Genomic DNA, 18,495 nt, shown 5'->3' on the forward strand with positions numbered 1-18,495 from the left:
ACAGTTTTCTCTTCTTTTACTGAATGGTGACAAATGTGTGTTTCTCTTCCTGACAGCAGAACTATGAAAGCGAACATATTGAGCATCTTCTGTTAAGATGTTAGGCAGGTGGTCATAATATTATGGCTGATTGGTGTATATATACCCCGATCGTCTATCAGAATAAAAGTATACACACAAAATATTTACATCAGGGCACAAATAATTTTGTGAACCATTGATGCTCCTGAGATTTAAAAATATCCTGTGTGTGTGATTGCAGTAAAATTCTGGTTTTGTTTTTTGTTTTTTTTTTTTTAATTAAAGTTTTTTTTCTTGTAGGATAGAACAAAAGTCACTAAATACAAATGTTAAATTTGTGTTCAGTCAGAGCCTAAGACATATCCAGTTCTGGTTGCAGTGGACTGGATGGGGATTTGGTGCTTAGTGCAAGCCCACATGTATTTGTCCTTTGGCAGATAGGAGCTCAGCACAAATTGTGCGCTTGGTCATTATTGGATACTAAGTATAGACTGGTGGAGTCATATGAGTATTTTATCTATTTCAAATGAAATTAACCAATATTTCCTGAAGCGACTGTATAAACGTGGCGTTTGGACAGTGCTTTGCTTATCTCAACATATCCTCAGCGCTTACGTGGAGTACTTGAAGGCACCACGGTCCCGGGTTCTCCTTCTACGTCAACGGCACTGGGCGGTTCGTGAATGGGGTCTCGAAGTGGGAGGGCCCGTCATCTGACTCGGTCAAGGCAGGAGGAAAAAAGTGGGTGTTGTGCTGTGGTGTTTGGTTTGGTTGATCCATCTCTACATGACTGTTTGGAAGCACACGAGCAACGGATCACTGTGTTTACAGACCGCAGCGGAGCGATCGGCCCAGAGCAGCACTAACATCCATCGGCCGAGGCGTGTAGGCCAACAGCTCCAAGCCTCGGACTCAGAGAAGGGAGAACCGTGTCGGTGAACCATGGGTTTCCGTAAGAAGAACAAGAGCCCGCCGGTGCTGAGCCACGAGTTTGTGATCCAGAATCACGCCGATATGGTTTCGTGTGTGGCCATGGTCATCCTCCTCGGCCTGATGTTCGAGGTACCGTGCGGCACTACAGGAAAGGCGCAGGCGCCGTAACGTTAGTTAGCTGGTAGCCGCGGCTAAGTGGCGTTAGCTGACATGACAGCAGCACTCGAGGGGCAGGGCGCTAGCTTGTCTTTCGGCTCCCCTTCTCATGTGTCTCACTGATTGCCAAAGAAGATGGTGAGGGGGCCCAGCGGCACAGCCAGTCATTTTATCAATCGGCTGATCCATCTCCTCCCAAGATAATCAATACATGCACTGGCCTTTTAGGCTGAGTGTCTGTCTGCATGCTACACATTTTTTTTCTAGCCCTGTGGTTCGACAGAGCAATTATGGTTAAATACGTTTGAATTAACACGATAGCTTTCCTCCCACTAACCTGTCCCCACCCAAACCCAGCCACCAGACTGAGAATACTGTGAAAATATCTCTCCACTCCACAGCTCCCCATTTTGGAAAGGTTTGATCTTCAACTTTATCTGCGGAGATTGATTGTAGGCTGTTATGCGTTTGTCAATGTCTATACTCAAGAGGAAAGTGAAAGTGAAGGCCATTATGCACACTGATCCTGACGGAATAACATATATCACTGTAGTGGTGGTGAACTGAAATTGTATCTGTTTTTGTTAGAGATCCCTTGGAGCTCCTGCAGTCAGCCCCTGTTCCTCCCCTGACCCCTGAAATGTTGTATCGTGAAGTGACACAGCAGTCCTCACTCATCAAATATGCGCATGAAATGATGACTGATGTTTTTTATAGTTAGATTTTTTTTTTTCATAGGAATGCATGGTGGATTAGTGGTTAGCATTGCTGCCTCACAGCAAGAAGGTTCCAGGTTTGAAACCCAACAGGAGCCTTTCTGTGTGGAGATTGCTTGCATGGGTTTTCTCCAGGTACTCCGGTTTCCTTCCACACTCAAAACCATGTATGTCAGGTTGATTGGTGACTCTAAATTGCCCACAGGAGTGGGTGTGTGTCTGTATGCATGGTCCTGTGATGGACTGGTGACCTGTCCAGGGTGTACCCCTGCCTTTCACCCAAAGAGAGCTGGGATAAACTCCAGCAGATCCCTGTGAGCTTAATAGGAAGTCACGGGTATAGGTGATGGATAGATTTTTTTAAATATATATATATACTAAAAGTCTATACCTGGATGCATTCATGAGCTCTCTCATGTGAGGTTGATTTTCATTTGTTTAGTTTTTGTTGACTTCCTTTGCATGCATGAATGTTTGTAATGCCTTTTAAACTATTCTTACTACAGTTGCATGGTGACCTTTTTTCCAGCACAAACTCAGCTATGCCACTGACCTCTTATTTCTTCACTTTAATAAAGTACAAAGATGCCAGAACACAAAATACATGCTAAGTGTGTTCACTGGGTTAAGATCTTCTGTTTATAGACACACGTTTAAAAGGCTGTCATGACAGAGAGTAAGGATTACTGACATGGGACAACCCAAGATGATTTTATTCATACTTTTATCAGTGCTAGCATATCAACATGAAGATTTGGCCTCCTTTGACTGAAATCTGTCAGTGAGCAGAGTCAGTCCAATAATGAACCTGCTTCTTTCTTTGTGTTCCAGGTCACAGCAAAATTTGCCATCATGTTCATCACAGTCCAGTATAACGTTACACAAGTTGTTGGTAAGCTGATACTTATATGTTCAATAAAATATATGTCAATAGCATTTTCTTGGGTCTGATTTCAAAATAAAAGCAATTCACTGATGCTTAGTGTGCTTCTTTTGCAGATGAGAAGACTGAGCTGAACCTTTACCAGTATGGACCTAAGGATGTGGCCACTGTGTTTTTCTACCTGCTCATTGCGATCATCCTTCATGCCTTGATACAAGAATACATTCTCGATGTGAGTATTCAAACTCAACATTCATCAAAGCAGTTCACATTGTTTCCCTTTGAAACACTGGCTTATTTTTAGAGGTCCGTCTAACTTATCATGTCATGCACGAGTCTGCTTTTTTTTTTTTTTTTTTTTTTAAATTCACAATAATTCAAGTGAATCATAATAGCTGATACAACCTGTGTCCTCTATACATTAGTATTTTTATAGCATCTGTCTCTCTTAATTGATAGACTTTTTATGTCTTGCTTATGCTTATATATGCATAGCCTCCTTTCTTCATGAATCAAATAGTAAAAATTCTTCTTCAAATATCAGTTCTGAAATTACATGCAAGTAACTTCAGGAAGAGTAGATATATTTTCATATTAAAAAACGGAGGAACTGAATGCCCCCATGTTAATGTGTGAAACATTATTATGTTCACCTTGTGTAATATTTTCATTTCATTTCAGAAAATGAACAGAAGGTTGCACCTGTCTAAAACTAAACACAGCAAATTTAACGAGTCTGGGCAGCTTGCAGCATTCTACCTGTTCTCCTTCATCTGGGGCTGCAGCATCCTAACAGCGGTATGAGGGTTGGGAGTCACAGAAACATGCTGTCTCAGCCTGCATTAAACTTTATCTTATGTACTGTGTCTTCTTCTCTGACAGGAGGACTTTGCAACAAATCCTACTTTCTTATGGGAGGGTTACCCACACACTCAGATGGTGTAAGTAAAGATTTAGAGACTCCTACACATGGTTATATTTTAAAACTGTGATTACTCCCTGAAAAATCATTTAATTCCTGTGATAAATGAGTTAAGTTAGAGGCTAATATTTTCATTCAGAATTACAGGGCTTCAACAGTTTTAGGTCTGCTGGTGTGAAGCTATTCAGATGATGTTTTAGATTCTAGTGCAGACTGTTTTTCTTCCCCTGTTCTCACTGGTTTGTCTTGTAAATGTCAGTGTATTTTACATTGTTACTGAACAACATGAACAATAAATCTGTTCTGTAAAATTCTGCTGATGCCAAAATTATATCCAAGCTTTTACCTCTGCATGTCCTCTGTCTAGTTTTCAGGTCAAGTTCTTCTACATTTGCCAAATTGCCTATTGGCTTCATGCACTTCCTGAGCTGTACTTTCAAAAAGTACGAAAGGTAAGGTTCAATTAATGATGTACTTGTTTTGGTATGTTGCCCTACCTGATTTTACCTTTGGGTAATAATCAAATTGTTCTGTTCTCGTGTCATATGTGTTTTTTAAAATTATTACAAATGTGAAGAAGAAAAAAAAAGCCAACTTTTCTCTGAGTTTGGGATAAAGTGGTTAAAATCTGAAGTCCTGCTCTTGTCTTTCTGTGTGTCAGCTGAGCTTCATTATACTAGTTGCAGTAAACACAATGTTTGGTGCGCTGACCTGTGCACTGTGTAACCTATTGAATGATGAGTACAGTCAGTTAATGTTGCTCTAATCAGAATCAGTATCAGATTAGGACTATGCAAATAATATAGAGTACACAAGATTTAGGAATACTTAAAATAGTTACACATTTTTGTTTGTTTTTGTCTAAGTGGAATTAGTATGAAGGAGCTTTTTAGTATTGATCCTTCTTTTTCACTTAAAAAAAGACCATCCTGGTTTGACACTTGTTGTCATCATGCTCAAGTATGAAGATTTTAAAATGTTTTGTTTATCATCTGTGAAGATACATTACTTCAAGGTAAATTGGACCCAAGTGGATGGAGCCATGTCAAGCAGATGCTTAATTTGCATAGAAAATGTGTCCTTGATTCAAACCTAAAAGGTTTTAATGAACCGTGGCTGAGGATTTAGGGTGGCAAACTTGAATGAAAACATTTGCTCCTCAGTAATGTTTCACTGTACAGTAAATAGAATGGCTAAAACATATACTTGGACTGCTCAGGTCCAAAGTTTAATAGTTTCTCTGAGCCTGTAATTGATGGGACGAGTACTAACTAACTCTTATCTTCTTTTATTCTTTCTACAGGAAGACATTCCCCGACAGCTCTATTACATTTGCCTTTATGTTGTCCACATCACTGGTGCCTATGTCTTAAAGTGAGTGAAGTTCATGCATTTTCTGAGTTTTATCCAGAGGATGAAGCAGATAATATTTACAAGAAGCGTATTCTCTGTTTATTTAGATTTAATTTCTTCTGATAATGACTGAACATGTTCCCAACCTGCCAGAAAAATGATTTTACTGAAGAATAAAGCGTTGCTGCTTTTTGCTGTTGCTGTAAATATGAAGTAAAACTGGCACATTATTATTCATACTTGACCCAGCACTACACAGTATCGCATATCGTTTTCAAACTTTAAGCCAGGTCAGCTGACCTTTTCCCCTCACATGCCACTGAAAGCTTAGGGCACCGTATTTTATGTTGAGCTGTGAGCTCTAACTAAAATCTATGGTTTATTTTCTGTTCCACAGGCATGTTCTTTAAGAAGCTTGTAAGTTGCTGATAGTGTTCAGTGTTGTCCTTTTTCATGTTCTGAGCTGTCCTTGGTTAATTCTGTATTGACTTCCCTCTCTGTGTCTTGTCTGTTCAGCCTTCACCGACTGGGCTTGGTACTGCTGGTACCTCATTACCTGGTAGAGCTCCTGTTTCACGCCTCACGCCTGTTTTACTTCAGTGATGAGAACAAGCAGAAAGGGTACTGCTAGTAATCATTATACAAACAAGTTGTCATATTTGTTGTCTTTTAGTAATAATATATGGTGGGTAGTGGGGCCTTGTCAACCTGAACAATGTGATTAAATGTGTTTTTTTTTTTTTTGTTGTTTTTTTTCCCCCTTTATAGTTTCACTCTTTGGGCACTGCTTTTTGTCATTGCCCGTCTCCTCACCCTCACTCTGTCAGTTCTGACATTTGGCTTTGGACTGCCCCGTACAGAAAACCAGGGATTCTCCCTTGCAGATGGCAACTTCAATGTTCTCACCATAAGGCAAGTCCAGAGACTTTAGTGTCTCATCTCTTGATAATCATTTATCAATGAGAATATACTTACAGTAGAATGGTCAGGGCTTTGTTTTTGTTTTTTTTTTTTGTTTTTTTAAGAATCTGCATGAATTGATCATCTTAAAATATGTCCTCTCCACCCCTCAGGATGACTTGTCTGGCAGCTATCTGCCTGACACAGGCCTGGATGATGTGGAAATTCATTAACTTCCAATTGAAAAAGTGGAGGGAGCACAGTCAGAACCAGGCGTCGAAGAAGAAAACGCAAAGCCCAAAGAGTAAGCCTCATAAAAAGGAACCTACAAGGGGTGGGTATTCCTTAGCCTCAGCGTCACCCAAACGGGCTCAATGTGATTCTATGTTTTAGTTGATGTTTTACAAGCTGGGAGTGTAACGTTCATGTGCTGCACAGTCACCTTAATCAAGGTTGTTACTGTTTACTTGTTAGGAGGTGCAGCCAATGGGGTTGTGAAGTCTGAGGAGAAAACATCACCACGGGCAAGAAAAGCCAAAGCTTCGTAGAGATGGAAGAACTGGACAAAAACTGAGTGAGAGTTCTGACAATGTGACATTGTCTTTAACAACTTTAAACAACAAATTTTGCCTGTTGCTCTCCAAAACAACTGTTAAAGCGCACTAAGAAACCTTACATACCTGTCCCTTTGGGGTTGAAACACCCTTTTGAAAACGTTCAGTGTTACTGTCAGCTAGAAAGGTTTCTTATTAAAATGGGCTTTCTGCAGATGGGACATGGGCAGGGCAGAGATGGTTTTGATGCTTTAACAGGATAGATTTAGCTCTTGAAAGTGTCCTTTTGTGTAAAACTCTGATCACTCCTCGGGTACTTTGAACTGAGTTGCTCTTCAGTAATTTGATGATGATATCATATCAGAGTACCTTAAAAAGCAAATTTGACTTCAGGGCAACTTAATATAAAGTGGTAATGTACAGATGAACTGTACGCGTTGTCATTTTAAGTTAGTGTCTTATTCAGTTAAACTCGCAGAACAGGCCATTGGCTCATGTTCCAAAATAAAGCCTTTCTTACTCTGCAGGACAGCACTTCAATACTCTGTTATTGTCAGGAAAAGATCCTAAACTAATCATTTCAGTGGAATATTTGTGCTCTTTAGGCATTTGACATTGCTGCAACCAGAAACCTGAAGCTTGTCCTTAACTTTTTGACTCTTTACTGCCATTCTTTGACAGCCTCTGCCTTTGAAATCCATTATGCTACAGGATTGAGGCGCTTCTATATTATTGTTTGCTTTTAGCACTAGCCTGGTAATCTGCCTGTTACAGGGGCTCATCCAGGTTAGGAGAATTACCAAGAGGAAGCTGTACTGTAACCTGTGATGCTGTACTGTATGCATACAGTTACGTCTTGGCATGATTGGAAACTTGAGTAAGAAAACTGTGTTTGAAGCTGCACTTCAGTCTTTTATATGGTAATGTCAATGCATGATGGTTCAAGGCTAAAGACTATATGGCTAGTTCTTACCTGTGCTGTTGAGTTTGCATCTCTCTCACACAACCACAGACACACACACACACACACACACACACACACACAAACACAAACACACAAGCATTCAGTGGCCTTTTTACAACTGCTGCAAGAGGTTTGAGTTATTTATTTTTGTCATATACTACAAAAAGTTATTATATGCTTTGAGAAGCTATAACCAGCAAACACAGCGGTACATAGCAATTGCATTTAGTTAATCCAAACAATACAATCTTTCTTCAAGTGTCCTTATAATGTTAATGGTTTGTATCACTTGTTCTGATTGTTTTCCATTTTGTTTGCCTTCTCTGTTTGTTTTTGTTTTTTTTTGTTTTTTTTTTAATTCTAGGGTGTTGGGCGGGGCTTATTACCATTCACACTATATGTCTCATCCAAATGGTGCAATGAGAAGTGTGTTTGTGAAGGGATATGTTATTTAGTGTTGTTTAGCCTACTGTGTATGTCTATGAATTACCTGGGCCTGAACGACAATGACAGTGATGAGCATCAGTGTTTATTGCTTGTCGTGTAAAAAAAACATATATATATATTGCTTGTGTGCAGAGCATGAAATGTGACAATCTGTTCACTGACACCTGCCCTGTTGGCTGTGTTTCACAATCACATCTTTTCTTTTAGTTCACTGTCATTGGGCCCATCTCAGTTCAAAGTCCGCTTCTCAGTGTAAAACACTAAGTTGTGGATTGATGTAGGTTCTATCAGTTATTGGTTACTAAATGCTTATGTGTTATATGTCTCTGCCCCTCATATGCCCTTTGCTGTGTGAGAGAGATTTTGTAATTTCTTTTTGCCAACTGTGGCGTATTTTGTCCTTCCTGCTTCACCTTTTCAATGATACTGACATTGCTGTGGAGCACATGAATTGTACTGTTGGCTCTACTCTTTCCTGTCATGGACCAAGTCCTGCTCTACTACAACAGCACTGTGCATGTGAAGCTCTGTACAGAAAAGACTGCTACCTGTTTTGGGCGTTTGGAGTGTTAGTCTTGATCAGGGAAGGGTTGAAGATGCCATTCATTTTTCTGACCTTTAGCGCTCCTTACTGGGACTTTGATGGTTTTTAATCCCCTATGTCTGTGTATGGCATTGTCATAGGAGGGAAGGAGGAGCAGAGGACATATGTACCAGCCTGTTATTAAACTGTCTCATATGTAAAAGAAAAAAAAACTGACTTAACCCTACACTGTACTAAAATATGTGTCAGATTTTTAAGCTATTTTTATAGAGGGGAAAATGTTAAAATTCACTGTTGTTGAGTACACGTGAATATATGTTTTGCATCCATATTGATATGAACTGTTTTTTTTTTTAATATAAGAATGAAGCTTGCTGAACTGTTAGTGTGTGTATACAATGTGGTATGAGTGTAAAAAATTTACTTAGCCTAATGGTTTATTTAACTTCATGGCCTTATTAGAGCAAAGTGAACTCAGTTGTATAACAGTGCTCAGTTAACACTATGCCGCAGGTGTACACTGCAGCTACAACTACATGTTTCATAGTGAAAAGCACCCTTATGACACTAGTCATCCACACATCAGTTTAAATATATGATCAGAAGAGCACGTGGTCAGTATAGTTTTTGTATTTGTTCCCGTCTTGCAGGTGTTTTTCAGTATTTGTCATCACAGGCACAGATGTAAACTACATTTTGCAGAGTGAAAACATCTGAAAGCTTTTCTTGCTCATCAGATGCCACACTCTACAACAGCGGATGTTTAGGTTCTGAAACATGAGCCCTACTGCAGTTCACGCCCCTCTTGCTTTGAGACACAATAGCCTGTATAATCCCACAGGAATGTTCTACTTTGCATAATATGCGTTATGTCAGGGCGCCACAACACTGCTCACATTGGACTGTCTCTCCGTTGATTGAACTAAAAAATTGGAGTTGCTCAATCAAAACTTTGTATTTTGTAATTGTTGCAACCTAAAAAATGTATGCAGTGAATGAATTTACTTTAAATAACCTCTAGATGGCAATGATCATTAATGTATTTGAACATGAAATCACTTTAAAAAGTACATGTGCAGCAGAAATACATATTCATTATATTTTTATTCATTCTGCATTGTCCTTGATTTGTTTTTACTTTGCTGCTTGTCTTTAGATGTTGAGATGTTGCGATATATATTTCCTTTTTCCAAACATGTCTCTGAACTATTCTGATGGTATACATATATTTATGCAAATTCTTGAGTTCTGATCACTTTCTTTGTCCAACATATTTTTTTTTTATTTTATGTTTGAATAAAGCTTTTGTTCATTACAAGATCAGCTTTTGTCTGGCTGCAGGTTGTATCGTAGTAGATCTGTCTCTGCAAACTCCATAATATAGTGAAAATATTGTAATTTAATATACAGAGTAATTTAGGGTGTGATTACCCATTTCTGATGTGAACCAGGAAGAAAACTATTGGGATATTGCTTTGTGAGGGTTCCATCTCTCCCTTTCTCCTCGTTGCATTTTGTACCTATTTGACTTACAGATATATTTTTGAGACCTACTTGATTTTAAACATTTTTGCATTTATAATACTGACTAGGCATGGCGTCATGAGGCATGAGAAAATATTGGCCAGATTGTACTTCTAGTTACCAGCAGGGGGCAACACTGAGCTTTTTGCCTTAGGGACCAAAGCAGTCTGCAGGGGCAAAACTGCATACAGACCTGCATTAATAAATCACTAGTCAGAGTGAGAAAGACAGAAACACAGGATGCAGTGAGAACTCACAAAGCAGTCTTTGCTATACAATCAACAAACAAACCAATATACAATGCATTTGTTCTATTTTAGATAGGGGACATGCACTTCAGCTTTATTGTTGTGCAGTTTGACTGTTAGGCTGCTGTAAACATGACATATCTATCAATGGATGGTGAGGACTGAGCACAACACAGAAAAGAGACACCTGCAGCTCATTGCTAATGTGTTGTTTTCTAGTAATGGGTTTTCTCTAGGCAGCATGATGGATCAGTAGGAATGAGAGAGGCAGGCTGGAGCTCTGCAGGGTCAGCACAAGGACAGGAGTTCACACACATGCTCTCCATCACACACACACTGATGGCTGTATGCCCAACTGAAACATACATGACCTGAAATTTCTGAGAGTGAGCTATAAAAACAAACTTCCACAAAGAGTCAGGAACCAACTAAGATGTGGTGGTGGGGGGGTCACTATCTTGCACCTCCCCTTCATCCAATGAGGATAAATCTCTCGCTGAATCGTCAGTATTATGTGTAATTTCCATATAAATTAGCTTCATTAAAAGGGGAGTACTTTCTTATTTAACGAAGCTCATTTGAAATTCTGTATTTAATAAGACATGTAATCCCAGACTTGCAGACTAATAGCCAACAATTAGCAGGACTGGAGCATGTGTGTGTGTGTGTGTGTGTGTGTGTGAGAGAGAGAGAGAGTGAGAGAGAGAGAGAGAGAGAAATCTGTTGGAAGTATTGTAGTTCCTCATTATTTTCATTGATTGTCTCAACTAAGTAAATGCAGAGCAGCTGCTCTCCCAACCAGGTTTACTTGCAGTGATCCATGAAGCTCGATGGAGACCTAAGATGTTCATGATCTTACAGCTATTTGTGAGCAAGCAGATGAGAAGGTAGTATGTGAGATGAGTAATAGAGCTGGTATAGACTGTTGAAAGACAGAGTGTAGAAGGGGTGGACAGATTTGGAGGGATCAGAAATACAGGAATGAAAAGCAGACAGGAGCTGACATACAATGATAAAGGAAACTAAGGAGAGTAGTGGAGGAAGTGTCTGTGTGTTGTGGAAAGAAAAGAAGTATGCCATCAGTGTCCATTAGAGCCATCCATCAGTTTTCTGCCACTTACATGGAGACAGGTTGCAGTGGCAGCAGGCTATGCAAGGTAGCCCAGACATCCTTTTCTCCAAGAACATTTTCAGCTCTTCCTAAAATCTTTCAAGCATGCCTAGCATCTTCAGTCATTCCGATGTGCCAAGATGGGCCACCTGAACCGGCTCTTTTTGATCTAAAGCAGCAGTGACTGAGCTCTCTGAGGCTGTTTGCATCTCCAAGGTTGATCTCAGTTTTTCAGTGTAGAAGACATATTTCAATTGCTTGTATTTACAGTCTCATTCTTTTGGTCATTATCTATAGCTCATTAGCACAGGTGAACACTGGAACATGGACTGGTGGCTCAAAAATTCTGCCTTCCTGCTCAGTTCCCTCTTCACCACAATGGTCCAGTTCAAGCTCACACTTGTTAATACACTTGTTACTCATGAACAACATCATGAAGAACTTGAATTCTTGCCAACATGACAGGAATAATCCTTTGTTTTCTGGCAAAGAACCATGTTCATAGATTTGGAGGTCCTGACTTTCATTTAATACTTCAGGGCATGATGAAGGTTGTGGTCTGATGATGCCACCAAAACTACATCATCTACCAAAAACATTCAGAAGCAAATCTGAGGTCCCTAAACTAGTATATACCTTCAGAGCCTGTTTGTTAAAATGACAAACAAGGGACAACCCTGATGAAGGCCAAGACCAATTGCAAATGTTTGACTTCCTGCAGAGAGTACAAAGAGAAATCAGGTTATAAAAGGACTAGATGACCACTAGCAATGGTCCCTGTGTCCATACTCACTGAAGCACCTTGAGGGACATAATTGTAAGCCTTTTCTGAACCTACAGGACAGGCAAGCTCCTATAACCTTTCCAGGAACCTTGCAAATGTAAAGACTTGGTCTACTGGAACTGGATCATCTGACAGATTACCAAAAAGTCCTTCTTTTAGTCTCCCTAAACTCCTTCCTGACCCGGTACTGTGTATCTGTGACCCCAGAGCCATTCAAGTCTGAAAAGAATCCTCTTCAGCTTAACAGCCATTTTTACCACTGGTGTCCAAATGCTTCGGCCAACAAATGCAAATAAGAGTGGACCACAAACCGATACAGATAAAGCAAGAAAAGGTGCTATAAAGCGTCTGTAGGTAACAGTGAGACAAATGCAAGAGATTACATAACTGGAAACCCAGATACTCCAATAGCTTATTAGCTGTGTTGCAACAGGCCATTATATATTTAATGTCATCTGTCAGAGTAAAAGCTGTTTCACAAAAAGGAATGATTTACAGGCAGTTATACGACAGGAGTTAGTGGTACAGGTACATTTTTTGAATAACTATATGAACTTATGACAAGATGAACCCTATCAATAAGCCTTATAGCACAGCAGATTTTGGGAAGATGTGCAGATAAATTTTGCACAAAGTGTTTGTCTTAAGACGTGGTTACACTTTCTGTTGTGACCCTGTCAGGCTGCCTCCCAAAATGGTCCATTGGCTTTGTCGTTTGCCTCCAGGCAGAACTATGGAATAGATGTGAGGCAGCATAGGCCTGTCCTTTTGATGCATGTTATTCAGAAATTGTTTTCAAGCCTCTCCTCATGCTCCCAAAAGCTGAGACTCTGCCAAAACGGCTGGGGAAAATTATGAGAGCGCAGCTCAACTGAGTACACACAAGACCAGGATTTTGTGCTTAAGACTTGTTTCATGCATCCAATTCTGTCTCTGTGTGCTCGCAGATCTAGAATGGTTATAGCATGGTTACAGCTTTGTTTTTATTCACTCAGTCATTTTCCAAATAAGAAACTGTTCCATTTATGGAAATCGTGTTTTTAAGAGTCTTTGCTTAAAACATGATATTGTGGCGCTTGTTGCAGTGTAAGTTTGTAGAGCTAGTGACGACCTCAGTTTTGGAGTCAGCACATGTCCTTTGCCTCAAGCATTCACATTGAGCAACACAAAAGTCAACAAAAATGTGGAAGCAATATGAATATGATTTATGCATGTCCTCTAGACTGCATGGAATGTTTTCTGTGTCTGTGTGCATGCAGCTGTGTACCAACAAGCTGTACATCTGGAACATGAATCTTTACAGACCTACACACATGTGCTTGCACAACCACATGGCCCAGCCAGTAAAATGGGACAGCTGACAGCATTAGCAGGGTCACATGTGTTTATACAGTCTCATCTGTTCCTTCATTGCTTGAACTGTCGCAGTAAGTGTTTGTGCTCTCTTCTACTGTGATGGTAAACACGTAATCCCAGGCTCCATCTACCTTTCTCTCTTCTCTTCACTCCAGTTTTGTTTTTTCCTCATTGGGGCCTACCAGGGAGTGGTTCAACAACTGCCCCCATTTTTGCTTCATCTGTTCAATCATATTGAATTTGCATTGGGTGATGCTGAGGTAGGTTTCACAAAGGGAAGCAAAGTGTGCTTGTATTTTATAGGACTGCACCATTTGGTGGATTCATAAATGTACGACAAAATCATTTTTTCCCTCAGCTCCACCTTGATCTGGGCAAATCTTTCCATTACTGATCTATGTGTTGTTTTTCTCCCTTTGATTACCCTGATATATATTATATGTTGATTTGAATGTCGATAAGTCCCTTTCAAACTGTGCCTACATAGTTGAGGTCACATTTAAACCTTTCTATATCTTCTTGTTTACCAGCAATCCTACTGAAGCATAAAGGCGACAGCTTCCTGGTAATACACCTCCTCTGTTTCTGTAAAGGGCTGTTGACACTTCACTAAGTCACTAGGTTCTTTTCAATCTACAGAATAAACTGAAATCAGTGCTCATAGGTTAATATACAAAATAGGATATAGAAGGTGTCTACTTAATATAAATATAGCTGCAAGTAACAATTACTTATAATTTCTGATTATATTCATGCAAATCAGTCGGTCTACAAAATGTCAGAAAATAATGAATGATGCCCATTACAAATTTCCCTCTAATGATATCTAATCAGCATCTATAAATCTAAAAATAGTGTTTTCCTCTCACTTTTTGTCACTTGTGATTTGGGCTTTTGTGCTACATAAAGAAAATGGCTGGTATTTTTGGTTTTATAGTTATTAATCAATAACACAAAGTAACTTTCAGTTACTGTCCCAAACTGACCAATCAACTTATCAAATAATCATTTCAGCTCCATATATAAATATTATATCATCATTTCCTGCATAAGGGTTGTCTATTTTTCATCTCTGTGTGTGTGTGTGTGTGTGTGTGCGCGTGTGTGTGTGTGTGTGTGTGTGTGTGTGTGTGTGTGTGTGTGTGTGTGTGTGTGCGTGTGTGTGTGTATATATGCTGGTAGTTGTTCCACTTCCCTCCTGAAGCCTTGTCCCTACCTGTTTAGAATTTCAAACAGCTTCCCTGTTCATCTCACCTTCCCACAACTCTGTCTGCAGTCCCTTAAATTCTCACTAAGGGATACTCTCAACAATAAACTGTATGCTGGTAAATAATAATCATTATCATCTTCTTTTCACTTTCTAACCATCTAATGGATTGATATTAGGCAGTAAGGGTGCTTTATTGCATCTTTGAGGAGTATGGTCACGTTGAATTGTGAAGCGTTAGATGCTGAGGTGCTGTAGAAGTGACTGTTGGGTGTGTATGCGTGTGTGTTTCTTCACGTTACACTTATTTTCTGCTGTTTCTGTTTTCTTTTAGCCTCAGGCGGCACTATGGAATTTTCCAAATGATGGACAATAAGTGCCATAATAATGTGGCTTTAAATATTGTGGAGCTGCAACCTGAAGCCAGCTGGCCATAGAAAAACAATTCTCCCCTGTTTCATTCTATCAGGAACAGGTCCTAATGAATTAAAGTGTTTCACAAAATGCAATAGCATTATAGCCGGTTAACGCAAGCAGGTATTCTCAAAAGCAGTTAGAAAAAACATGCTTAAATAAAGTGATTTCTTTGCAAAGGCTAAAAAAAAGGATTTATATTAGTGATCCAATTATAAGTACAAGTGTCATGCAAGACATTAAAGTACAATTATTCTGACTGTTTCTCAGTGAACATAATGGATGTCTGTTAAAGGATTATTCCAGTGGTTTTGCCTGCCTCAGCCCTTTACACTACAAACATAAAGGCCAACCATTGTCTAATGCATACAGTCATTATTCTCAATGTCTTTTTTCTACCTCTGGGCAGCCATAAGTTCTCTCTAACTTTCATATGTTAAAAAATCAATTTGTGCTTGTAGTTGACTAGATGAAATATGCAAAAACACTTTTATGTCTTAAAGGATTAGTTTGGGATTTTTCCACTTGGTCTTAAAACAGTATCAAGGGAACCAAACAGTTCTAGGAAATCAGTTCTACCCTACTGAAGAACAAACCCTAGACTTATGGACCTGAAGGGCCTTTTATCTGTTCACATTCACACCACGGCAAGCTGGCTGATGGTTGCTATAGCGACATCACTTCTGCACTACAACAACACAGGAAAATTTTTCACGTTTTGCTTTGATACTTTAAGATCTTTCTGAAATTTCTCTCACATAAGCAGCCTGGACTTTGGTGTTGGTCCATTTGTATGAGTTCAATCCCGTGTGAAAACGGTTGTTTACACTACTAAAATTAACCTTTGCTGTTGTGTTGCATTGGTTTAAGTTACTGTTTGAAGAATCAACATAAACGTTTGTCCCTTGTGGTTCCTGTTGTACTGAAAAGTTCATACTCCAATGTCAGGAGCTAGAAAAGTCCCTGAAAACAGTGTTCTAAGAACTGCTGTAGTTCTCAGTTCCTGTGGTGCGGACACAAAAAGGGAAACTTCCTCCAAAGGGTCTAACAAATGTGAAAAAGTTCCTCTGGCCTGAACGTGCCTTAGGTCTTTGTTGTTTTCACTTCCTTCTCTCCACACTGACCCTGAATGTTTGCACTACTATGCTGTAAAAAATGATCGACAAACTGCACAACTTTCATTCCATGGAAAAACTCACCTTTGTTTGTCTGAAGCTCAAATGCAGTTTCTGTTGTCCCAGCAAACCCATTCAAGTTGGTATCTTTTGCAGTTAACCTCAGCACAGCACAAAAACCCTAATTTGTCACATTTTGTTCCACTGGAAAGTATTTCCAAGTAGATCGTATCCCTCCACCATAGCCCGAGACCATCCAGTGGTTTAGTTAAGGACAACTAAAGTGATTGGTCAGGCTTTTTTTTAACCCTGCTGCTGCCACAGGTGGTGTTTTTTTTTTTCTTTAATTTTTCTTAAGAAATATAACAAAAAATGTTTCTGAAAATCTTTAAAAATAAATCTCATTCATATCCAATACAGTTCTAATAGACCTTGGAGTCTTGCCTTTTCAGCTGCTTCTTCAGATTTGGCTGAACTGAACCTTCAAACCAAAACAAATAGAAACTAGCTCACTTTGAGCAGAAAAAGCTGTTTTTATGCACATCATGCATTTTATTTGAAAAATGATTTACATTAAGATCATATCCAAATAAACTTAATGTGACCATGTGTACAGCGCAAAAAATAAGTTTGAATGTAGTTACTTTTTAAAGATCACAATAAAATAATGATATCTGGAATATTTTCATTTCATTTATTAAATACAACATAATTCACTTAGTTCACTTAATTCAAAAGTTTTTGTGAAATTAAAACACATTTACAAACATTTGTGCCAAGAATGGCATGTTAAAACATCTCTAAATCCCGTGGCCAAGACACATTTCCCATATGTGTCACGTTTGTTTAGTTGTTATTGTAAAGCAGTTCATATTTTTGAATATTACATACACAAACCTTAATACAATTTTCTGGGTTATATTTTTCTAAATTTCTTTGTGTTTTTGTTAATGCATTATTCCTGACCCCTGGTGCTAATTGGTTTAAACACACTCCACAACCTCATTGTGAAATTTTCTTATTTTCCTTAGTCTCTCATAATTATTTCTTTCTTCCACGTCCTCCTTCCCTAACTTTGCAAGTAAAAACGTGAGGTGAGGTTCTTTCTTATTTTCATTCCCTCTATCCTTCCCCTCTTACTTTATTACTGACAACTCCACACTCTATTTTTTTCTCTCCCCCTTTTCTGCTTTGTGTTTCTTTAACACCTATATAGGTTTTCTCTGATAACCTTATTTTCAGGCAATACCTCATTTGTCATTATTTGTAATCTTTTCCTCATGTCTTCATGAATTGCCTTAAAACTAAACTCTACAATCTCACCATCTTGTCTTACTTCTCTCACCTTCTCATCTTCTTTCGTTCCCACTCTCAATAACACGACACAACCCTTTCTCACTCGGTTGTGTGTTTTTCTGTGTGTATCTGTCCATCTATCTATGTCTCTCTTGTCTGCCTGGCATCACCATGGTGACGGATTTTGGTGCTGTCTGTCCCTGCCTTGTACATCTTGGCAGCAGTCAGGGCGCTGTGTTGTTGTGTCCCAGTTCATAGGCCACCCGGCTCCAAAGTCACTGCTCCACACTGCCAATGCCAGCTCACATATGGAGCCCACATATGGGCATCATCTATAAGAGATAGGTGGCCTGAAGGAACCACAATCCCTCCAGTGAAACAAACCCAGTTCACAGAAACCTGGCTCCTGCAAAAAAAAAAAAAAAGGCTACAGGATGTGAACTGATATTTCAGTGTTTGTTTCATGAGGAGGAACAACTGAGTTTGCACTTGAGAACAACCTGTTTTTACAAAAAAAATGTATACTACAAGTCTGTAGTCTGTAGTCTGTAATAGGTTAAGGCTGAACCCACTAATCCTTGTAATGAATCTACAGATTATTTTATTATTAATCATTTGATAATTCATGACATATAACAAAACTGTCAACTACCCATCGCAACTTTCAGAGTGGAACCTGGATGTTTCAGATGTCATGTGTAGTTGAACCAGCAGGAAATTCTCTCATCTGAGATGCTGTGAATCAGAATGTGTGCGAATTGATCTGATGTTCATTTGTTATTATTTTTATATTTGAGTTTGTCACAAATCAGTTTGAGTTTATGTAAAGATGAGTACTCACACAACTACATGATGTAAAACAATATATATATTATGTATGTCAGAATATTGGTACATATTACACATTATGATGACTCACATCATGGCTTGTGATAGGCAGTAAACTAAATGTTTGGTACTAGAAGCTTGTAAACAGGTCCAGCAACTGTAAATTTAAGTATGCATCACCTAATTTCATGATGATAACCAATATATATTTGTGTTTTG

At 39.1% G+C, this 18,495-nt stretch overlaps 1 protein-coding gene across 2 annotated transcripts; it reads left to right on the forward strand.

The window, feature by feature from the left end:
* The first annotated feature begins 631 nt into the window (after positions 1-631).
* On the forward strand, positions 632-9,716 carry LOC113145703 (translocating chain-associated membrane protein 1-like 1). 2 transcript variants are annotated; one of them, XM_026332725.1, is made up of 12 exons: positions 632-762; positions 853-1,083; positions 2,658-2,718; positions 2,826-2,941; positions 3,391-3,507; positions 3,592-3,650; positions 3,999-4,083; positions 4,935-5,005; positions 5,501-5,605; positions 5,753-5,896; positions 6,058-6,218; positions 6,359-9,716. In XM_026332725.1, exons 2-12 carry the CDS (start codon positions 964-966, stop codon positions 6,430-6,432), a joined length of 1,113 nt encoding a protein of 370 aa, XP_026188510.1. In that variant the 5' UTR covers positions 632-762; positions 853-963; the 3' UTR covers positions 6,433-9,716. The 2 variants fall into 2 exon arrangements, with proteins under 2 accessions (XP_026188510.1, XP_026188511.1); XM_026332726.1 differs by having other exon boundaries at positions 708-1,083; positions 6,058-6,188.
* Positions 9,717-18,495: the final 8,779 nt, after the last annotated feature.

This window comes from Mastacembelus armatus, chromosome 7 (assembly GCF_900324485.2).
Source record: "Mastacembelus armatus chromosome 7, fMasArm1.2, whole genome shotgun sequence".
Lineage (NCBI taxonomy): Eukaryota > Metazoa > Chordata > Actinopteri > Synbranchiformes > Mastacembelidae > Mastacembelus > Mastacembelus armatus.

Bases quoted from the DNA above. Each gene is read 5' to 3' on its own strand.
- LOC113145703 (XM_026332725.1), top strand. From the start codon at position 964: ATGGGTTTCCGTAAGAAGAACAAGAGCCCGCCGGTGCTGAGCCACGAG. The intron at 5,006-5,500 runs GTGAGTGAAGTT...TTGTCTGTTCAG, and splicing joins ACTGGTGCCTATGTCTTAAA to CCTTCACCGACTGGGCTTGG. The intron at 5,606-5,752 runs GTACTGCTAGTA...CCCCCTTTATAG, and splicing joins GATGAGAACAAGCAGAAAGG to TTTCACTCTTTGGGCACTGC.